Source organism: Aythya fuligula, chromosome 16 (assembly GCF_009819795.1).
Source record: "Aythya fuligula isolate bAytFul2 chromosome 16, bAytFul2.pri, whole genome shotgun sequence".
Taxonomy (NCBI): domain Eukaryota; kingdom Metazoa; phylum Chordata; class Aves; order Anseriformes; family Anatidae; genus Aythya; species Aythya fuligula.
Window position 1 is genome coordinate 13,132,329 of NC_045574.1, and position 23,772 is coordinate 13,156,100.

Consider the following 23,772-nt stretch of genomic DNA (forward strand, 5'->3'; position numbering starts at 1 on the left):
TGGCAAAGATATCATAGAATCACCTATTTGCTTCTCTATTAGGATTTGTCAAAATTTGCCCTAGGAGCCAAAACAGTTTGTTTGTGATTTATGAGAAAGTTAAGAAAAATTGCTGTTGTCCAGAGAGTTCCTGTGCTCAGTAAACACCTTGTCAAATCAACCAAAGTTTTATTTCATATAAACTGTTTTGTTATTGTAGTTATTTTCCAGACTGTTTCTGTACCTGTAGTTCCCCAAACAGCTCTGATCAGACTTTCAAAAACTCTCAGGCAGTGAATGCAGCCACAGTCAAGCCCCAGTATCACACTGAAAGGCACTGAATGAGCTCCCTGTCTAATTCAGGCTGAACTGATTAACCTTCCTGACCATTTGTTTGTCAGTTTTTGTTTTCTTTCAGCTTCCTGCCTGCCTCCTCTGGCTGTTCTCATTCAGTTTAGCTTAGAGCAGTCCCAGGGTTACTCTACATTATGGTCTGGGCTGCTACCTAACCCTGGGAACCCTTTCCCTAGGGGTGGCTGCACCATCCATCAAGCCATAACAGAAGAAAATCCCTCTGCAGGGACCCTCTGTCCACTCCAACCAGGTTAAAATATTTGTGCTGTCTCTAGGCCAAGATCCTCTGACTGAGAAATCATCCAGGTAAGTCTGGCCATGAGGAGGAAGAGAAGCAGCAGCAAAAAGTGAACTGTGCTTAGGGGTGAGGTTGTGTTTCGGGGAGGCTGTGAGCTGGTGTCCCTGCAGATCCGCTTCGATCTGTGGACAGCTCAGCAAGTGCATTAGGGGTGAAATATCCCCAGGTGGGTCCACAGAGCAATGTTTCAGGCAGTTCACTACATGAATAAAGCCTTCCTCTTAGGCTTGTGTTCCGCATCAGGTCCTGCAGCAGCGTCACAGAGAGAGCAGCAGGACAGAAACATGACTTTTCTGTGCCCAGGCAGCTGCATGATGCCATCGCCTGTAATGGCAGGAATGGAGTTCAGGGAATAAATGTCCCCTGCAGCCTCTCATTCCTCTTCCTGGTAATAACTGGGAGGGACCTTCTCATCGCTCAGGGAGGCTGCAGACCAGCACCAACATCCTCTCCTGCCTCCTCTAACAGCGAGAGGGACTCCAGAGCTGGCTCGGAAGGAGCCCAGACTCAGGCAAAACCAGCGTGCTGTAAAAAAATGGGAGGATGTGGGCTCTTACAGGGAAGAATAGCAGGAACGAGCCAGATTGCACAGCACAAATAAGACACATTTACAGCAGGTCACAGTGTGCTTTGGAAGGCACAAAGTGCCAAATTTTTGTGCCTGCTGAAGTGGTACAGAGTGACTTGAAAGCAGTGTAATGTGTCCCAGGAAAATTCCCACTGGGAACTTTTCAGAAGCCAGTCCTGGGGTGATCAGGGGCCTCCCCCTCTGCTCCCCTCAGAAGGAAGCTGCAGGCCACCATGGGGCCTCCCCTCGGCCTGCTCTGCTCTGGGCTGAACAAACCCAGGGCCCTCAGCCACTCTTCTTCATATGCCTCGCCCTCCAGACCCTTCACTATCCTCGTAGCCCTCCTTAGGATCCTTAATAATAGCCATCTGCCTTCAATTATTGTGGGGTGTCAGAAAACAAGGTCACATTTCCTGAAAAATGTCGGCACAGCATGTGGGCCAGGGCCTGAGCCAGGGGCTGCAAGCAGCGGTGAGCACTGTGCCTCGTGGAGCAGATCTTTTGGAAATTGAGCCGCTGCCCCCCCAGAAAACCAGGGCTGTGATAGCGGATGACACCTCTGATAAGCGAGAACCAGAGGAACCAGAGGAATCCACTTGCCCTGTGGATACCAGCACCATGCTCAGGCCTCAAAGGCTGCGGTGGAGGTTCCCGGCTGCAGCAAACTCAAACTCTATCTCTTTGAGTTATATTTTTTCCTGGGGTAAATCAGGATTTTTGGAGGGAAAGCCAGTGTGGCAGTGTGTGAGCATGTCTGCCCACGTGTTGAGCACTTAAATTGTATATGAAGATAAAGTGCATTTATTGCCACAAGGAATCTGGTCTGAGCTTGTTGCAGTAACAACTCGAGGGACTCAAAATATGCTTTTATCTCTGCACTAAAGCGGTTGGTATCTCCTGTGTATGTCCAGATGACATATCTGGCTCTGTCTGAGACAAATATTACAAGGTCTATCAGCCAGTACATCTGTTAATTTTAAAGGAGCTTTGCCAAAAAAGAGGGATGAATGCGAACATCCAACACGCAGAAGATAAGACCCATACAAGGTAACTGGACACCTCATTTCCCAGCTGTCCATTCCCAGAGACTGACCCTTCTTCCGAGTAATTCTCTTGCCAACATCATCATACACATCCCAGTGTGTCCTGTTTTCCAGTTTCCTATTTTCTTTTAAATCTGCCCAGGGACACAATGCTGGGATGTGTGATTATTGCTCTGTTCTGAGTATGGTCTGTCCTTTTGCCGACCCACACACCACCGTTCTCACACTGAGAGGTCTCAGCAGGTTCCTCTGCTACAAAAATCAGAAGCAATAAATATCCCATGTATCAACTGCTTTGATTTAAAATACTCTCCTGAAATCAGTCCAGCCAAACACACTAAATAATATGCAGCAGTTGGGGATCTTTTATTGCTCATCCAAACTAGCAATGCTTTATTTTGCAATATCAGTTCAGGAAAGGATGCACTCCCATGCCTGTCAGTAATGATGCATTCGATATTGTCATCAACAAAGCTGATATATGTCAATTTTTCTATCACCCCTTTCTCCCTCTCTTTCTTGTTTTTTTTTTTTCTTTTTTTTTTTTCTTTTTTTTTTTTTCATGAGCAGCATGCTTAAAACAGCCTTGTGATGCCCAGTATTTTACCTTCCTAACCCACCTTACATGCTCATGGCTTCTAGAGATGTTTGAAGAAGGGACTACCTGTCCCAGTGAATCCACTGGGATCTGCTTTGAAAGGCTTGAATCAGCCCCGCACTGTTTGACTCAGGAACCTGCTCTAACAGGTATTTAGGACTGGGACCTGGCACCTCAGCAAGGGAAAGGGCTGATGCTGTCTTTTAGCACCTGCTTCTCGCAGAGCTTTCTGTCTGCTGCTTTCTGTGTCCTTCAGAAAAATCCCACCTGGAGAAATCAGACTGCAATAGGGTTAATGTGAAAAATTCCTAGGGGTCCCCAGTTGCAACAGGAAAAGCAAAGAAGAAAAACACTTGGGTCAACATAAAAGGGAGTGAGGCAACCTGTTGGCCTCATATCCTGGGCACTGTGGGACCCTCAGCTCAAAGTCCAGGAAGTTTTAATAGACAAGGTCTTTGGGTGACATTTTCCTGCAAGATTTTAAGTAAATGCCTTGCTGTAACATTTGAGATCAGGCTCCCGTTGGTTTCCACGATACTTTTCCTTTTTAAGCCACAGACACACACATACAAAATATATTAAAACGAGCCCAGCTTAGCTAAAAGGTCGGCTAGTTCAGAAACAAACAGCGGGGATTTAGGTTGGAGGCTTTGGTGCACAAGAAGAGGGCGATGCACCTCTGGCTCTGCTTTTACTTGAAGGAGAATGCCGATGAAACCCTTGCAGGGAGCAGAGGCAAAGTTGTAAAGAGAGTTTTGGCATTCGTTTCAATATCCCACACAAGGAAGGGAGTGCACATATCCCTCAGACCACACACGAGCAATGGGGAGACTGAAGGTGCATTGGGAAGATGTTTTCCACGGAGAGGCAGGAACAAGGCTGGTGTCTTCCTTTGGCACAGCATCACCTCTGCCTGGACAGAAGGCAGGACAAAAACTTTCTGAAAAGACAGGGGAGAGGCTGACCCCCTTCCATCTGGAGAAAGACCAAGACTTTATTTTACTTTCTTCTTTACAGGGGACCACTCTTCTAGCATGGAGAACGGCAGGGTTGCATTTCGGAAGTCAGACTCTGGGAAGCCAGCAAACTCCATCTCAGCTGGGATAAGCTGGTGGTAATTTTTCCAACACTGGTTTACATTTGAGAACCACATCATGATTTCACATCTAGTCGTGTGCCCATGCCCTCAGATGGTCTCTACCAGAGGTGCAGGCTAACTAGTTGTGGTGAGAGAGGAGCAACATCTTGGTATCCTCATCTGCTAAGGACACCCGAAAAAGAGCCAGCCTAGCCCTGTCTGCCTGACCCCAGACACCCAGCGTACTACAAGGCACCTGTAACCACAGGACACCTTCAGCAGCCATGAGACTGGTCTTGGGATCTTGTATGATTGAGTCTTTTATGTCTTTTATCCCAGACCATGAGATAAACCCAGATCCACAAGAAAAAAGAACAGAGCAGATGCACATGCCCATGCTAGTGGGAATGCTTCATGTGTGGCTGAGCCAAACTTGCCAAGGAATTAATAGGATGTACTAAATTAATTAACTCCCAGAAACATCCTGCTGAAGCCTTTACTGATTGGAGCCCTCAGCCTGTTTGTTAGGTGGTAGGTACACTTCCAACAAGCTTTTAAGAAAGGAGAGATTTGGCAACAGATACAAACTGTACCAACCTGGTAGAGCGTTGACTGTAAATCAACAGCTGCATTGATTCCAGGTAGCTGATATTTCAGAGCGTAATTGAGATTTTCTTTTAATTATATTTCTTGATATTGCCTGCCAGCACTTGGCATGGAGGAGGTGGTTCACTGAGCACTCGGGGACAGCTGCTGGGACAGAGCAAGGAGATGTCACATCCTCCTCGTAAGCAGCCGTGCCTGCATTGTCTGCGTGCAGCAACATGAGGCAACAGGATCCAAAACAGAGCCTTTCTACAGACAGCAATTGATATAAACGTGCACACACACACTGTAAAATTAGACCAGCAGATGGGTAGCTTGTTTGTGGGGATAGCAATTGCTTTCCACAAGGCCAAAATGAAGTTACAGGGCCAGGAAGAGACAATAACTCTTCGTTATAGACAAGGATCCCAAAGGAACTCTCTCGTTGCCTCTGGGGGAGAAGAGCTTTAGTGCAGGAGCGTGGGTTTGGGCTTGGATCATGGGGCCAGAAGCTCCCCCCAGCTGGGGGGTCCAGGAATAGGGGTGCTGGGCACACACCCCAGCTGCAGCTCTCCCCTGGAAAGAGTAGGTGAGCACAACCCACCACGTTTCATGTCCCACTTCCCTTCTTCGGGATATTCTTGATCCATCCCCAGAACCCGTCCAAGGACCAGGAGCAAGGGGTGAGAGCAGCTGGGAACACCAGCCCTGGCAAACTGCTCTCTGCTAACAGACATTTCATAGCAGAGGCTTTTAAATGAAAGGAACATTGGTTTTAAGAGATTATTAGTCATTCTTTAAACCAGTGTGGGATGAGGGCTAGAAAACATCTCTCTCCGTATTTGTATGACTACACATGACTAAATAAATCTGGTTTTGGTCAGCCTTCCATGGTGACCCTGTCAGCCAGATTTAAGAGAAGGAAAGTTTGGAGGAATATTGGCTCTTGGTGGATGGTTGTGTGAAGGCCACTGTGTTCATGCAGCCATTATTTGATTGACCAGGTTTAGAGCACTTCTTGCATCAAATGGATAAGCAGTCCACAGGTGCACTCGGAGCCCACTGGTGTTTGGAAACCCAGCATCTGTCCATGAATACACGGGAGAAATTATGGTCGTCTTTGACCAAATCAAGGATTCCCTGGATGGGATTTTCCTAGATAGCTTCTGTGCAGTAGCAACGAGATTTATCGTGGAGACAGCTGAGTGAGCAGCTCGCTGGGGTGTTACAGGGAGCAGCCCCCAGCAGACCACTCCAGCCATGCCCGTCCTGGGGGCTCTTTGGTGTGGAGGATCCCCCTTTGACCCTCAGCATCTCTTCCGCATCACTGCCCCTGCAACAGGACAGTTCAGAGAGATCACACACCCCAAAGCTGAGCATGTGGGAGAAGGGAAAAGTCATGGGGAGGGGGACAAAAGCAAAGCAGCTCGGTGCTGTCACTGTGCTATGGGGCTGAGAGGTCCCAGGGCAGAAGGAGATATCTGTAGGTGTTTATTTTTTCCCTCTTTAAAATGTATTTCTCCTTGAAGCAGCAAGGTGGGGGGGATGCCCCCAAATGGGGGCTAGCAGGGGGGATGTCCAGGCGGGATGGAGCATCCCTGGTGCCTCTCACCTCCCAGGGGCCAAGAAGAGGGGGTGTAAGCAGTGCTGGGACCCCTCTGGACCCCCCTGCCAGCCCCCAGCTTGCAGCCCCGCCTGTGCCTGGCTTTGCACGGGATGCAGAAGAGGGGATACAGGAGGGAGCAGGGGGTAGAGGGGGGGGTCCGGTTTGGGCAGAGGGGGCTCTGCACCTCCTCTCCCCCAACCCAGCTGCCGGGGGGGGCCGTTCTGCTCCTCCCCATCGGCTCCGTTTGGGGTTGGGGCTGCGAAACCCTGGGGCGGCGGCGGGGCTGGGGAGGAGGGAGGCGAGCGGAGGGGACGGCCCCGGACCGGGGGAGGGTTGGGGGGGGAAGGAAGGCAGCTGCAGAGCAGAGCCTCCCGGCGAGGCTGTGCGTGTGCATGTGTGCGTGTGCAGGGAGGCTCCTGCCCTGCCAGGGCACATCTGGAAGCCGGGGAGCTGCGGGGAGAAGGAGGAGGAGAGCTCCGGAGCTGCCGGGCTGCGCGCAGCCGGGCAGCCAGGGGAAGGATGCTGTGGTGGTAGGGGAGGGGGAACCGGGAGGGGGACACGAGAAGGGGAGGGGGTGAGTGCGTGTCCCCCGCTGCCACACACACACACGCACACCCCCGGGCACACGCACACACGCACGGCAGCCCGGGAGGGGCAGGCGCCTCCTCCCCGCAGCCTTAAAACCGGCCGAGTCCCCCCGGCGGGGCGCAGCGGAGGCTCCCGGCGAGCTGCAGCCCCCGACGGGGCGACGCTGCCCCGGGATGCACCCAAACGGTTCAACCCCCGGAGGCACCCCCGGACCTCAGCCCAGCGCCTTTACCAACGCCTCCAATCGCTCCGACCCGCTGCTCCCCAAAGGGCCCGACGAGGAGGACCTGGACGTCAACACCGACATCTACTCCAAAGTCATGGTGACCGTCATCTACCTGGCGCTCTTCTTGGTGGGCACGGTGGGCAACTCCATCACGGCGTACACGCTGGTGCGCAAAAAGTCGCTGCAGAACCTGCAGAGCACCGTGCACTACCACCTGGCCAGCCTCGCCTTCTCCGACCTCCTCATCTTCCTCCTCTGCATGCCCATCGAGCTCTACAACTTCATCTGGGTCCACCACCCCTGGGCTTTCGGGGGGGCCGTCTGTAAGGGTTACTATTTCCTGCGGGACGCCTGCACCTACGCCACGGCGCTCAACATCGCCAGCCTGAGCGTGGAGCGCTACATGGCCATCTGCCACCCCTTCAAAGCCAAGAGCATCATGTCCCGCAGCCGCACCAAGAAGTTCATCAGCTGCATCTGGATCGCCTCCTTCCTCCTCGCCATCCCCATGATCTTCACCATGGGGCAGATCTACGCCAAGGACCACGATCCGGACTCACTCATCTGCACCACCATCCTGGATGCCCCCACGCTGAAGATGGTCATCCAGGTGAGGAGCCAGGCGGACGGGGATCCCGAGTGGTTGGGGTCGGGCAGCTGCCTCCTTTCCCGGGCTCTGAGAGCCCAGATTTGTCAGAGCCAGGAGGGGAATGGGGATCTGGGACGGGGGGAGCCGGCTTGGGAAGGGGGGACCCCAGCAGCCCTGATGGGACAGCCTGGCTTGGGGTGGCAGCAGGGCTAAGGGGTCAGAGGGTGGCTCTGCTCGCTGTGAGCCTGCTCAGGGGTTAATCCCACACTGGGATAAATCTTGCATGGGGTTGAAACCAACCCGAGACAGTGCAGCCCCCCCAGAGCAGCTGTCCCAGTGCCACACACCTCCGTGCCACACACCCCGGGGTACCCCAGCCCTGCTCCACTGTGCAGCCACTGCTCTGAGAGCAGCGGAGCAGGAGCACTCGGGTTCCCCCAAAACGTGGCAGCTCATTGCCAGAAAAATGCACAGATCTCCCCCCCCAGCATCGCCTGCAGCTCCTCTCCTCCGGCTGGAAAGGGGCCAGCAGGAGCAGGGGAAATAAAACCGCCTCTCCTCCCCCTCCCAGCTCCTTGGGTTGATCCACGGCTCCTTTCCTCTGTGTAGCACCAGACCCCAATGTCAGAAAGTTTTGGGTACAAGCGCAGGCTTCCAAAAGGAAACGGCACCTTGAAAGCCAGCAGCTGGTATTTTGGCTGTTTCAGGGCAATCCGTAGCTGGTTTAGCCAGCAGTCCCCTTCCTGAGTTTGGGAAGGCTTTGCTGGTCTCCACACGCTGCTAAATCGAACACTCCCAGGCGTGGGAAGGATTTCAGCCTCAACACTTGCAGCGCTCCGGTGCTCTGAGGGCTCGAAGCATTTGTTCACTGGAGCATTAGGCTTGAAAAATGTAAGAGGAGCGGAAGGAGAGGTGGAAAGAGCAAGACGCCGATCTCCACAGCTCCTCCGCTGCCAGGCTTACATGTGAGAGCTCCTCAATCTTTTATTTGGAACATGAATTTTAGGTGGGTTTAATCAGTAGCCAATTAGAGTTTAAAACTGCAAGTGTACTGACGCCTTGGAGATGTTCCTGCAGCCAAAGGGAGGGAACGCAAATGGAAACAAACCAGAATCCTTTCTCCTGCTAAAAGGGGGCGAGGGTACAAGCGGGTAGGTTTAAGCCTGGAGCAGTTAGATGTTTAATCATGTCTCTCCAAGTTTCCCACCTCTGCCCCCATAACCAAAAGCACTGACTTCCCCCTGAATGTCGTCCTGGTACCTAACTTCTACCTTGAGATCCTGGAGGCTGTATTTCTCCTGTACATGCTCTGTAGCTTTTGCCAGTGGCAGCCCAGTGTGCTTAACCCAAATTCTCTATTCTCTGAGGAGACGTGAGCCGTCTGATTTGAGAACAATGTGGTTGAAATGCATTATTTCCACTCATCTTCCTTTTAGGATTAGGCTCCTGCTCTGTGTTAACATGATAGGGCTAAAGAGAGCGGATTATTTCCTAGCTACGTCTTCGGAGATTACAGTTTAAACAATTCTCAACATATTTTACAGTCTTGCTATTATTCAGGATCTACCTTGTCCTGCTGCCCAAGGAAGAAGCAGGCAGACGTGAATGTGAACTTTGCCTGCGGGCTTTTCCTTGTGTGTTTCATTTGAAGTTCACTTGTGACTTAATTTAAAAGTAAAAAGGAGGCGATTTTTGGGGGGAGCTATCGGGGACTGGGGGGTGAACACCATGCCTTTCCTTCTCAGGGGAGCTGAAATGGGGCTTTGCTAAGATGGGAAGGTTATTTAAGGGCTTGGGCTCGTTCCTCCAGACTCTGAAGGAGCACACACACAGTGAGAAGCAGGGCCCGGGCTGGGGAGGGCTCCGGAGTGAATAAGCAAAGCAGCTGCAAGTCAGGGCTGAAGTGCATTAATGGGAACCATCGCACAGCGTGTGGCCGGGCATTCACACCTGGTACGCTGTGCAGAGGTTTAAAAAAAGGCAAATAATGGAAGACCTGTGAGAAATGGCAGTGGTGATGTGGGAGAGTGATGCACAAAGGTCCTGCAGCTTGAAAGTCGGAGCCCTTGACTTTTGCAGAGGACTGAAGCTGCTTTCAAGCAGGTCTCTACATCTCTGTGTTCATTTTCTGTCCTTAAATTAGGCAGAGCAGTGATACACTTGCTCAAGCTGGCAAATCTCTGGTAATAACTCACTCAACATATTTCACTCTTCCTGTTTGGCATACTGTCTAAAGCAAACGGGGATGTTTTTGGAAACCATCAGTTCTCCGAGAGGTTTTATTTGGTGACTGACTGCAAGCCAGTCCCCAAACAGAGCGAATGTAGCCATTTATAGACTCGGAGCCCACTGAGAGCTCAGATAAGCCCAGGAGCACGCTCCTCCCTGGACTGGAACAGCCTTCCCAGGATGAATATTTGAGGGTGTTAATTTAAGTCTCTCTTTGAAAAGATTCTTCACTATTGGCTTTGAATCTTTAGGTTGTAAAGGACAACCCCAAGGAAAGCTAGGCTGTGCAGACAATTAGGTTCCTTTACAGTAAGAAAAAGAAGAGTAACTATTCAAACAGCACTTGGCATATTAGATTTTTGCTCATATTACTTAGCTTGTACCACTAAAACTGCACAGCCACTGGAAGAAGCCCCGGCTTTGGTTATCACCATCCTTGCAGCATCCTAAATCAGGCTTTTGGTTTGCTCTGTGTTCCTCAGCGCCAAGCCTGCCTGCTACTTCTCTTGGTTAGGGATGTCTGCTTTGAATATTGGCATCGGTTTGGGGTACGGTGGCAGGAATAAGTCCATTATAGCTGCATCATTTAGGTCTAGTTAACACTTTAACTGGCAGACGTCCTCTCTCGCACGCTGCAGCCAATTTGATGGTGTTTTTCTTTTTTTTTCCCACACAAATTAAGCACTTCTCAAAGCCATTTCCATACAAGCAAATTACTGTTTTCATGCCACTTCAACTGGAGGAGGCTGTAAAAGCTACTCGTTGTGGCAGCACCAGATAAAAGAGCTCCAAGACAGAAGGAGATCAGTGTCCTGTTCCTTTGCAGGTCGGTACCTGTGGTTTTGGCTGTTGTGGTTTTGCTCTTGGCTCTGGGGCTGCTCCCCGGAGCAGGGGACAGCTGAGCGGCTGCCCCACGTGCTGCTAGCACCATGCACTCTCCATCCTCTCTTTAAAAAAGGTCTGAATTCGAATGGCCAGAGCGCAAATACCATTTTCCTGTAGTGCTTCTTACTTTACCTTGATAGATCTTTTCCAGAGAGGTCCTCAGTGAACCTGGGGTAAGAGGAAGTTTAAAGAAGTCCCCGCGATCCTGGTGCAGCTCCCAGCACCCAGCACAAAGCCAGGCAATTCCTTGACCTAAAATTTGAGGATTTTAATGAATCCTGGTTATAGAGGCAGTGGAGATGGGGTGCGGGCAGCTCCCTGCCAGCCCCTAACTCAATTCACAGCATGGCACAGCCTCAGCTCGGGTGGCATTGCTGCAGAACATCCCCTACACCACATCAGGGCCATTTGCAACCTTTCAGTCTCAGCAGGAAAGCGTTTCCTCTTTCCTTTCAGAAGACCTGCTGTTTACGGTGCCTGGGCAGAGTGTCTGACACACGCTGGTGCTTTGTTGGCACGGCCAGCTGGTGTGAACCCATTTATTAAAACACATGGCAGCAGCCTCCACAAACCATCACAGCCCCATCGGCTCCAGGTGGCTTGTTCCATAGGGGAACTTCTTGGCAAGCACCCTGGGAGCTTTTGTGGCCCTCCTCACCGGTTTTGGTGGGCTGCAGTTTTTTTGCTGCAGTTCTGCTCTGCATCAGCCCACCCTGCAGCTCCCGTTGGTTACGTTTGATGGAGCCTGCTCCCACTTCTGCTGATCTGTAGAGTAAATAGCACCACACATGAAACAACGGCCTGCCCAGGGAGGTCCTCTGCTTGCTTTCTTCTTGCGATGCCTTTGAAGGAGTGTGCTGAAGAGCCTCAGACCTGGAGGGGATGGGAGGAAGGACCGGGTGCTGGAGCTGGGGGATGTGAGGTGTCCCAAATCTGTTCCCATGATGTGACCTGTGCCTTGGCCTCCTGGAGTAGCCCCTTCTGTGGTCATCTGCTGCCTGGCCTCGATGCTTCGCTGCCTACACACTCTTCCAAGGACATCTATTCAAATCCCATTATCTGAGAGGCCCAGAAAGTTTTGAATCCCATGCACGTTGTCACAAACTCCTCTGTATGCCTTCCTCTGACAAGGAGCACCCTTGGGACGCATGGGGAACCCCCTGCCCCATGGGTGGTGTGGGCAGTGGGGCTGTGCCCGCCACCTCCCGCGTCCCCACAGGACACCCAGCAGGGCTTTGCGGGTCAATCTGGCAGGGCTCTGCTCGTAGTACACAAAAAACAGCCGTGCGTAAAGCCCAAGGGCTGAGCTCTCTCTGAGCACATCGTATCCAGGGTTAGGCGATGGCCTCAGCCCAGGAATGCTGCGTTTATACCAGCGGGGCTGCAGGAGCTGAAGTCGGCCTCTTTTCCTTCAGTCACAGCCAAATTCCTGCTATGGCTTTTAATAACAGTGCTGTTTTCAGTCACTCGCTACAGCTCCACACAGAGATAATCCCCCCCCAATTTGAGCCAAGCTGCCAGAACTATTTTGGCCACAGAGACCCCACAAAGGGTCTTTGACCACCAGGCAAGCCCCCCCGGGTGCCGTTAGCCCCTGCAGAGGCAGCAGCACGGGTCAGCACCTTGGTGGCAGGGCTGTGTCCGATGCAAGGTGTCCCATTAGGGCACGGTGCTCCTGTGGGTGCTGCCAGACAGAGGAGAAAATGAAGGTGCTGGTGCTGGAGTGTGTCTGGATCCATCCCTGCAGTGATGGAGAGAGACACCTGGCCCGGGGTGATGCCCATCTCTGGTGGTTTGAGCATCCCTAAGGAGCTGCCTCTTCCCACAGGCTGCTCAGGGACCCAGGGGCTTTAATTCAGCCCCACTAATCCCCAGCCATTTACACCATGGTCCGTCTTACAGCCAGATCTGAATTAAATAAGCTGCTGTGTTCATTGCTTTACATAACCACTTGGCCTGCTGGGTTTTGCCAGTTCTTACATAATTTCTTTTTTTTTTTTTTTTTTTTATTCACTTGATTTCTTTTTTCCTCCTCCCTCCCTCCCCCCCCCCCCCCCTTCCTGAGATGTCAGCTGGAGGGAATAAAAAGTGAAGAAATGCGGCCCATCAATTTAGCTTTTAGGTTTCCTCTTAACAGCAGTTTGTAAAGGCAGCAGAGATGAAGGTAATCTGGTGGTTCCTCTTGCCAGAGAAGAAAAAAGAAAAAAAGAAAAGAAAAGAAAAAAAAAAGAAAAACCTGCAGCTGCCTTTAATCTTCTTCCAAATCATTTAAAACAGCTATTTAATTGTCTTCTCCCTCCTTCCTCCCTCCTTCCCCTTGAAGGCTCGCACTCAGCTCTGTGCTGCATCTGCTGGAGGCTCGCAGATGGCACCCTCACTCCCTGATGTTCAGAAACGCTTCTGCGTCCTGCCCAAGGCACCCATGGTGGCATCGTCCTGCCCCGGGACCCCCAGGTGGGTGCAGAGCAGGGTCTGGGCATCGGGGCTGCCACCGTCACCTTGCCCAGCTGTGAGGCTGCCGAGGGCCGTGGCAGGATGGGTGCTGCTCTGCGGAGGGGGTGGCAGTGATGAGATGGAGTTTGGTGGCCATCTAGCCCTAAATCAGGCGTGGTGAGGTGGTGATACCGACAGCACCAGTGCTGACGTCCCTCCTTACCTTTGCTCTAAGCAGGTGGAGCTTGGTTATTACACCCCTGACCCGGCTGGTTGCTCTCTGGTATCAGCCACTCACCCCACGTGAAGCTGGAGGTGCTTGCAGCGCTCATCTTCCCTCTCACAGCTCAGGCTGGCATGGCAGAGAAAAGACGATTACAAATTCTCACCTTTCCCAGCCTTTTTCCTGCCTTCACACCAGGTGAGCACCCTGCGGACCCTTTTCTGGTGTGACCACCTGAACCAGCCCTGCCTTGGCTGCTGCCCCCTGCAAGGACACATCCGAGCCGAGGGTCTCGCGTGTAGCTGCCCCCACTCTTTGCCTCCTGTAGGTGCCGTTTCTTCAATCCCATTTCAAAGCATCGTAGGTGTGGGATTATAAAACAAGCTGACGATAAATCAGTCGAGCTGATGTGTTATTCAGGAAAAATGTGCTTGGAGATGGTTCAGGCAAGGTGGTGGTGATGGGGCGCTGACCATCTCTGGGGAGCAGGAGTTTTTGAGCTGCTGTTTTCCAGTGTTTTCCTGCATTCACGGTATTTGTTGTTAAATCTTCTGCAGATGGGAGGGAAATAACAGGGAGACACTTTCATATCCCTGTACTCAAACTCCTGCCTGGCACATGTGTGTGCATGTCCATCCTCCTCCCTCCCTGGGCCACCAGGAACCTGTCCGTATTTCAATATTTCTCAGCGCAGAAAGTGTGCTGCTGGGCTTGGCCCCACGGGGGCTCCTTTTCTCCCAGGAAAAACAAAAATAGAACGAACAAAATCTTTTTTAACAGAACTTTTGATTGAGAAAGTTCAGTGAGGTTTCTCTGAAACTTTTAATTTCTCAGGGACCAGAGCTGACTGTCAGCTGAAGACAGCAGTCACAGAGATGAGATTTTCCTAGTGGGGGAAAAAAAAAAAAGCCTTTCATATGTGAAAGGAAAAAAACCCTCTCTTTTATGAAAAGTGCTCACGAAAAACCTGGAAGCACCTCTAGAGACGTGCCCCAGGCTCAGTGCTGGGGCTGGTGGCAGTGGTGCTGGCTCCAGCAGAGCCACCCCTCGTCCCCGTGCCCGCCGGCTCCTCGCCCAGAGTTTGCACCCAGCCTGCGGATTTACATCTCCCCAGATGCTGCACCCGGTGCTGTAAATCTCCCTTTATAAAACCTTCCAGTTGTCCCTCTGCCAAGTGCATTTCTAAATATATAGAAGACCAGACAGGGCTGGGAATATCATCTGATTTCAGCACCGTGCTCCCTTCTCTTTGCAAATGCCTGCTGGTGCTTCCTGCCAACTACTACTCCCTCTAGATAATAAAGAATAAATTTAGGGTTGCTGCTGCTAGAGCCAGCGTGTGCTCTTGAAGCAAATGCTTCACCTGGCTTCGGGAGAAGTGTCCCTCCTTCGGGGAGCTCCTCTATCGCAGTCTGCACTGAAAGGAAGGAGATGAGCAAGCAGGAGGGTTGCCTGTGCAAAAGGGTGAAGCCTGCAATGAATTTGTGGTTGCCTTCCCAGTCCGGGCTGGTGGGTTTTCTGCCCTCGCAGGCTGAGCTGAGTAACCGTGGTCTCAGTACTTGGTGGGACTGCTCCCTCGGAGAACTTGTTTAATGAGTCCATAAGTACCTGAGCGTGTTCAATACCAATTTAATATTCACTTGCGTTTCGCTGCTATTCTGTGAATTTTTCAAAACCACCTTATAAGAATGAAACGCATGCAGCCACTGGGAAAGTTTAGCTCGTTGCTTGCATCATCCTATCGATTGCTCCTTCCATTTTATCCTTAAGGGGACAATTTATACATTTAATTTACTCTTTTCATTCGAAAGAGAAACTCATAGGAATGGCTTTCCCTCCCTAAAGCCCACAGTTAATTTTTTTTTTTACTACTCTCAGTTATGGCCTTATGACTGTCATGCTTCCATGTCCTTTAACTCCAAGTGTGTGATAAAGCACTGGAGGAGCGAAGGGAAATACAGCTCCAGAGCAGCCCAATGGAGCTGGGGATAAAAAAAAATCCCTTCAAAGGGCAAAAATTTCTGCAGGCATGTGGCTAGAAAGCATGTCAGTGCAGAGAGGAGTGGGACACACAGCCCGTCTGTTCATCCTGGTCCAGCCCGAGACAAAGCAGTGCCAGGAGACAAATCCTTTAGCAGCAGAGGCTCCGAGAGGCAGAAGAGTCAGGGAGAGATGTTGGGAAAAAGCAGCAACAAAGAAAGTAACTGATAAGTTCACAGGCTCCTTTGAGATATGCCTTTTTTTTTTTTTTTTCCCTAAAATTGAATTGAATTTTCTTTGCTCCTGTTCCCAGCAGCACAAGAGGAGGTAGGCTTGTTGCCTCGTGGCTGCATGGTTTTCCTGAGGAAAATCCCTAACGAGTGCATGGAGAAAGCAGAGGGCCTGGGTTTCGTGTTTTTGCAGCAGGTTGGTAAAAAAATAAGCTGGCAGGCTCCGAAAGCTGCTGAGGGAATTAGAGAGGGCTTAGCAGGCAGGGCAGCAGCAGCAGCCAGGAGGGCAGAGGGATGTGGCGTGACAGCACAGCCACCGGTTGCCTTCATCCCACGCTGGTGCTCTCCTGCCTTTGTGTTGGTGCCATCAAGCCAGGCTCACCACGGGGCACCAAGGCTGTTCCCAGAGCCTAAAGCAAGCCAGAAGAGCCCCAGGCCCTCCTGTCCTGCTCTGGGCTCCAGATGGTTGATCCCAGCCCGTGCTCCTCCAGCCCAGCACCCGAATCCAGCAGCCTCCTTCCTGCTGCCCCAGAAAGAAGGGGGCCAAACAAATCCCTTTGCTTCATGCCCTGCACACTGCCTGGCCCTGCAAAACCCCTGTGCTGGCAGCTGTGATGGTGCAGCAGGCTTTGTGGGGAGCACCAGCACCTCCCAGGGCTGAACCTCCTGCAGCAGCACCCAGCCTTGCACCGGGGCTTTGACTGCCATCACCAAGGGCTTCAGCTCTGCTTGGACATCTATGCAGCCGAACCCATCTATTAGTTTCTCCACTCTCAGGCCAAGAGCAGTTTCTGCAGTTCCTTACCTAAAATATCCGATGAATTCATCTCCGCGCCGTTTAGCACCAGCTTTGTTTTCCTTTTCGCCAGCAGAGCAGGACTGGCCGTGTCACTATAAATAAAATAGTCGTATATCAAATGAAAACAACCACGTGCTTGAGGTATTTTGCTGAACGTCAGCTCCAGCAAACCCCTCCTCTTTCCTGCCATGCAGTGCCTACCACCAGAGCCTGGGCTGACACCGTAAGCCCCGTTAAGGGGTTACCTGACCCCAAAATGAGTTTTCCAGGGCACCAGACTGCATCTGCCCACTGCATTGGGAACAGCGCTCACACTGGAGTCTGCAGTCAGCACTGGGACGGTATTTGACTTAACTTGGCCTTTAATTTATTTATAACTGCATATCCAGCAGCTGGTATCATAGTTAATGCAAATAACATTCAAGCGAAATCCCCACTGAGAGGCACATTATGAAGATTAACAGCCTGGCTTTTCTATTACTCCGGTTTATACGGCGCTGATTTGCACTTGGTGCTTTTTAGACATGTGCTAGGATAGTGGAATCGAGTAACCTACATCTAAGGCTGCCATTCTGCAAAAAAAAATCAGTGCTTGACATCCTGCTCTGGGATCCACAGCCCAAGGAAAGGTATAAAAACCTCTGGGACATGCTGACATCCAGAAAAGCAGGAGAGAAAGAGAAGAAAGCAGATGGGTATTGCACAAACGAGGGTGAATATTAATTTTACAAAGGGCCCCCTAAGCCAGGGGAAGGGGCCAGGCCCCCCCAGCCCTACACCCTCACCTCCCCCAGCAATGCCAGTGACAGGGACCTGCAAAGGTAAATTCCACTGATCATGCAACGTGCCATCTGTGGGGGTTTTATTCCTTTCAATTACATAGCCCATTTCCATTTTAGACGAGCTGTCAGGAAAATTAATCTCGCCAAGTTTCGGATGCCATCGAACACATTCTCGTGCTCTGCAATTATCCGGAGCTGTTTTATTCCCTTATACATTCGTGTGATGAATTTGTCAGGTGTAATGCTGTGGGCTCAGCACCTCGTTAGGGACTCTATTAATAGGATTGTGTCTGTCCTTGCACCTGGGTCCTTCTGGGTCCCTCCCACCCTCCTGAGAAGTGACCACCCTGCCCAGCTCTCTCCTTGTCCCATCATTCCTGAGCACGTTCATGCGTCACGGAGGAGAAATGTGGCCAAACCCAAGAGCAGCTGCCAGGACAGGAATCAGTTTGGGGTTGCTTTTGGCCGTGGATGTGTTGTGTGCTCCAGTTCTGCAGAGAAACTGCTTCGGGCTCCGTTGGCTACTGCAAGCACAGGTCTTAGAGAAGAACACGCTGCTGAGCAGCTAAAGAGCCACAGCTTGGTGTATGGAGACCCAGGGAAAATGCTGCCTGGATTCTTCAGTCCTTTCAAACGAGTCTGGTTGGGAAAGGGAAAATTTCAGAGCATACGCTAGAGGTTTTTATCATATCATGTATTGCCGTGCCAAATTCCATCCCTTAAATTTCGCCCAGGCAAAAATTGCTTTTAAGGGCTCTCTGGGACTGCCCTTCCTGTTGTGAGGTTATGTCCCCTGCTCACGCACAAAAAAGTCCAAATTACCTCTCTATTTCCTGATGGGAAGGTTGCTGGTTTCTCCTACATGCAATAATGGAAACCGTTGTTAAACTCATTGACTACTTAAGTGAAAAAAAGTAACTTACCCAGTTTCAATTTTAAAAAAAAAAAAAAAAAAAAGGCAATAAGAAATCCTTTGGCAGCCTGTAAAAAACAAAAGTAAAGAGACAAGGGCAGGAACAGGGCAAGAAATGACAGTTTTATAGACCTCCTGCTGTGCAGAAGAGGCCTTTCTGCCTGTAAAACAAGGCTGGATCTCTCTCAGAGCAGCTCCTGCCCCGTCCTGCACAGCTGTGGCTGGAGCACGGCCCAGCAGCCGCATGCCTGCTCTGCACCCTGTGCGGGATCACCTGGCCCAGCACAGGCAGGGACGGTGCTCACCAGTGCCACAAATAACAGCTGTGCCTTCAAATCCAGCCAAAACACACTGCAGGGTGGTTTTTCACTAATCCCATGAGTAGGGGCTGGTTGGAGTGATTTATGGGGCTTTTCCCGTTTCCCAGTTTTACGGGGCAGGGACTGGTGGTTCTGGGGCTGGCGGCAGTGCCTGGCAGAGGTCAGTCCCTGACTTTCCCTGCAGGATGACACCGCGGGGCTGGCACCATCCTGAGCGGTCCTCATGGCAGCAGAGAGCAGCTTGCTTTTAAGGCCACGTCTATCGATCCGGCTGTAGGGATTATTTCGACTCACGCCCTGCGGGTACCACCGATACAACCCCGAAGCCCAGCTGCAGATTTGCTGGGCACTAATTCCTTTCCAGCAGTGGATTTCCTTTCCCCTCTGGGAGGCTGATCCACAGCCCCACGCCTTGCACCAAAGGAATACCTTGACATTCAGGGCAAGAGGTGTTTCTCTCTATTTCCATCCTACAAATTTCCCTCTCTGGTGTCACCTAGGGGCTGTTTAAGCCCTGCTGTGAGCTCCATGGGGTGCAGGGATGCACAGCCTCTGGCCAGCTATTTCTTCTGCCTTTCCTGGGAGAGAACAGCCTGAAAATTGTTATCAGCAAACACCGAGCTGTGAGTTGTGACTTGCCAGCCTGGGACAGCGGTTGTTTTGATGGAGCTTTCACACCTTCATTTGATATTCCGGTAAAGTTCTGTTGGAGATAAGGGATCTAGCAAACAGGCCTTTTGTGTCCTGTCACAAAGAATGAATTGCAAAGACTGCTGAAGAAAGCAGAGTTATTATCCAGGGAGACAAGAAATTCAGCTGAAAATGAGCGTGGCTTTGTCATTAGCGATTGGGGCTGCCATTAACAGTTCTAGCTGCAGCTCCTCAGGAACGCGGCTCCTGCAGAGCTGCTTGGGATGGAAAAGGGGGCGACTCGGGGATGAAATGTGCACTGGTGACCCCTAAAAAAAATCAAATTTTTCCAGGACTCACCCACAAAATGCTTCAGGTTTTCCTCCTGCTTACAAGACAGCATTCAAGAGAAGTGGGCTGGTTTTGGGGCAGCACGGGGTTGCTGCCCAGCCTCTGCCAGCTGCTGGGTGCAGTTCTGGGCTTGAAGGTGAAGGAGCCAAGCTTGCCTGGAGCACCAGTATCAAATGCACTGATAAAATAAACAGAGATTTCCCTGTTATTAATACTGTTTAGATAACTTTGAAAAGCTTATTATTCCAAGCAAATGAATTACACAACCTTTTTCCCTATTTTTGGCTCAAAAAGGAGGCAGCGAATTTCCTTTTTCAGCGCAGAACATTTGTGCTTTTCGCCACGATTCAGGGAACGGTTCTGCGCGTTGAAACCAGATGATTCACGGTGACACATCCTGTGCTGGCACACGGCCCCATCCCAAAAGCCTCGATGCACCATGCAGTCCAGGCTGCGCCTCTCCAAAATTTGGGCTTGCAGCTGCAGTGAGCCTTGGGGAACCGTCTGCAAGGACCCGATCCCTGCACCACATGGGAGACATCTCACTGCTCACCTTGCAGTGATTTCAGGTACAAGTCAGCATCAGAGCTGAGCAGGGACGTCTTTCATTACCTCTCTTTGATTAAAGCACCTCCTAATTGGAGATGTGGGATTCTTTTATTATTATTTTTAATGCAGGACAGGTATGGAGCAGGAAGGGCAGGAGCTTGGGTCCCTGCCCCGAAGGCTGTCCTTGCTGTGCTGCACGGAAAGTCCTTTCCCAAAGGAGTTGTTCGTGGCAGCTCTGCTGTTGGGCTTGCCCTTTTATGTGTTACCTCCCCAAGCAAGGACACGTGGCTCAGGAACTTCAGGCTGCGACAACACTGTTGTCCTCTAGCTTTTCCATTTCCATCCAATTAAAATGTTATTCTTTCACTCGTTTGCATGCTGAATAAGGAGATAGGGATGGAGAGAGCGGCTGTTTGGTAACTCGTTGTCTGCAGAGGTAAAGATGAGCATGAATCACGCTGTCACACTCCTGCTTTCTCTTTTCTTATGCCTCTCTGACGTTGAATTGCAGATAAAGGGGGAGAAGCCTGGGTGTCAGTGACACCCGATGTGTTTTTTCCCTTGGGTCTCGTGGAGGGATGGTGATGTGCCCAGGCTGGCTCTAGGGTGGTTGCTGGCTGCAAGTGAGCAGCATTTTGAGGAAGTGGGGAACCTTCATCCCCAGCTGCAGGGAGGCAAAGCCATGGCCAAAAGCTGGGCACATGAAATGGAGGTGGAGGTGCAACAGGCAACGTGGCTGGGTTTCGAGGCTGCGAGCTGGAACCTGCCCATTTAAAGTCTCCCCTGCTCCAGGTGTGTCCGTAGCCCTGAAGCTTCACGTGTGCCTTTGCAGGGTATTTTTAGCAAACGTCAGTTTAGCGAAGGGCGCAGAGAAGTAGAGCATCAGCGTGTGGAGGAGCTGTCATCCCGCTTCCAGTCTAGCAGGAGTAACACATTGACTGATTTATGAGCGCAGCCAGCTCCCTTCTCTCCACGTCTAACAATCTGCTTTGCCACTCCCAGCACAGGCAAATAATTTCACTGTCAACAACTTTGCCTTCTTAATAAAATCTAAAGGCTTATTAAGCAAGATCTGATGGAACTGGAAATATTTGCGGATTATTACTTTTTTGTCATTCTTTCCAAAATATTCCATGCTTTCACTGTCTGAACCAGCGAACAGCAGACACTGCTCTGGCCAAAAAGGAGGGAGAGGAAATTATTTTTCAAAGCATGAAGAGTGCTGGATAAACCATTGGCTGCAGCAATTCCCAGAGGCTGTGCAAGCCTTGGGTTGTTAATGCAGTGCTCACTTTCACCGATTTTCTGCTGCTTTGGCTCTAGCTCCACCTTCCACCCTGGAAGGCGGGCTGGCAGGAGGGCAGCATCTCACCAACCCCAGCAGTTCCCAGTTTCCTTTCCATCTCTCCTGAGCTGCACCAACAGCCCCTTCTTGAAGGAGTAAAAGAGCCTGAGAGCACAGTAAATGTCAAGCAATGAATTAAATTTGCAAGACGATGTGCCATACTTTGTACCCAGTAGGAGAAACTTAATCTGTTAGCTGGAAATGCCCGTGTCAGGAATGACTAATGTCAGCCCAGGTGATGCCTGGAAAATGAAGATATTTGGTGCTCCCTGCAGAGAAAGAGCAGGAGGATGCCTCTCAGTGTCACACTAGGAAGAAGATATGAAGAGCTGGAGGGAGGTGAAGGCAGGGGGCCGTGCAGACCTGCAGCACCCACTGCAATGCCCAAAGAAGTCCTGAAGCCTGGCGGTGGGTTTTCTGCCTGCACTGGTGCTCAGGAGGATGCCAGCTTGATTTCATTGCTTAGATTTTGGTGTTCCATCAAACAGTGCTTGCTGTGTGAGCAGTCCAGAGCCAGGTGGCCAGGGCAACGCAGTTAAGGCTGTCAACCACCAAGACGGGCTTGGCTGAAACAACAGAGATTTGAAGCTAAAATGCCCTCGTGCTTCATCGATAGAATTATTTTTTACAAAAAATGCCACTTCTCATTAAACAATTGTCTGTCATAATTGTCTCTAAAGGTGTCATTACCGAGGAGTCAGCTGTCACTGGCACAGATGTACTCATGGAGACGTCTCTGCCTAATTCTAATGAACCAGCCCCGCGCAGCATTGCTGCAGGACACAGAAACAGCCCTGGGGTGCACTGAGAGGTGTCACAGCTTGGCCCTGGCTTTCCCCAGATGCTGGCGTGGTGTCTCCAGGCTGCTGTGGCAGGAGAAGTTGATCCTCCCTTGCCCTTAGCCATTTTCAGTGCTTGTCACAGGAAAACCAGGCTCAAAGACTGCAGAGATGCAGCTGCCCATGGCAAGAGCAGCACTCCTGCCACTCATTCTCCTTCATCCCCTCTCTCCACTGGAGATGTTCTTCCTTCACTTGGGTTTTGTGGCTTTGGAGTGAAATAATTCATGATAAAAGGAAAAAAATAATGTGTTTGGATCAAACCAAGAAGAAAGACTTCAGAAATTTAGCAGAGATGAGAGAAACAAAGCAATTAGTTTGGGGTTGACCTACAGTACTTTGTTTGTGAATAAAGCATTTAATTTGAGCTGAGGTGAAATACTTTTCTTCCTATTTGGCTTCTAACCCTTCCTTCTTTTTTATTTAGCTTAGGACAGTTCTGAAATAAAGCAGAAGTTCAGCGTGTTTTTTCACTTAATACACTGAAATGAGATGTGTTAACATTTGTCTCAAAGCACTGCAAGAGTTCAACATTTCCCCCCTTTTTTTCTTGTCAATTCTGTTCCTTTAATTTAACCTGAATCCTCAAGCAGCTTTTGGTCTCCTTCCAAAAATTCGCTGTTCATCAAATTCACCAGTCTCCCGAGAAGATGAGCTGCCTGTAACTCCTGATCCTCGAGCAAGGGCAGAGCCGTGCGCCTTCGGCTTGGGACTCCCCATCCCTTGGCATCAGCCTTCGCCCTGCGTGTCCTGCTGAGGCTCCCCATGTACTGCATCTCATTTCATCAACTGCTTTCAATGGGAGGGGGCAAAAAGACACAGCTTTTGCAGCAAGGGTGCACCGAGCAGCTACCCACAGCCGCCAACACGGGGACAGCAGGTGTCAAGGGGCACAAGGTTTGCCCTTTCACTTAATCCTGGCAACTAAGGGCAGTCCATTATTTGCATCTCCTCATAGGGGAATGACATTTTTTAGGTGTTTTTGTAATGAGCATACCTGCAATTTGCTCAGTCCCTTTTTCAGCTTCTCTTTGCCTTGTGACAGCACACGATATAGCCTTAAACGCACAAAGCTTTTAAATTATACAAGCAGATCATCCTGGTTATATTTTTCATACGGCTTTCAGTGTCTCACTGCAGAGTCAAAGCATGTCTGCCTCAGCTTCATCAAACACTGAGCCAGGTTCCACTTCTTTTAAGCATTTCAATTAATGCATAATAAATAAGTAAACAAAAACATAAATTTTCCCCTAAAAGTTAGGCACAGCCTTCTTGGCATTGTCTCTTGATTCATTTTGTTTAAAGTATTTGTTTTCTAGCATAGCCTTTTTTTAGCCTGCTCATGTTCCTCCCCTGCTGAAGATCAAATGTTTTCCCTCGTCTGTGCCAGGTTTATACCAGAGAGATCCTGCATGAAGAGTCTTTAATAAGCTCCCTAATAGGCTCTAAATATAATAATCCAAATAGCACTCAACTGGCTGGTGCCTCTCTCTCTTTACGTTTGGTTCGGGCTCTTTATTTTTGCTCAGAGGTTGTGCAAGAACTCTGACCGTATCGTGAACCATCAGACAAATCCCCTTTTTCATCTGCACGATCCCTGCTTTGCCAAGGGCTGAGCAGCAGAGCAGAACCTCTGCGTGCCTTCTGGATGAGCCCCAGACAGGTCCCCACCTGTGCGACGTTTCGGTGCGCTCCATCGGGTTTGAGCCCTGCCTTCAGAATTAAAGCCGTCCCTGGTATTAGATGCACGCG

At 50.6% G+C, this 23,772-nt stretch overlaps 1 protein-coding gene across 1 annotated transcript in view; it reads left to right on the forward strand.

Moving 5' to 3' along the window:
* The first annotated feature begins 6,870 nt into the window (after positions 1 to 6,870).
* NTSR1 (neurotensin receptor 1) overlaps positions 6,871 to 23,772 on the forward strand; it is a 45,827-nt gene continuing 28,925 nt past the window's right edge. Inside the window, exon 1 of the mRNA XM_032198538.1 lies at positions 6,871 to 7,533. Within this exon, the coding sequence (XP_032054429.1) occupies positions 6,871 to 7,533 (663 nt within the window). The remainder of the gene's footprint in view (positions 7,534 to 23,772) is intronic.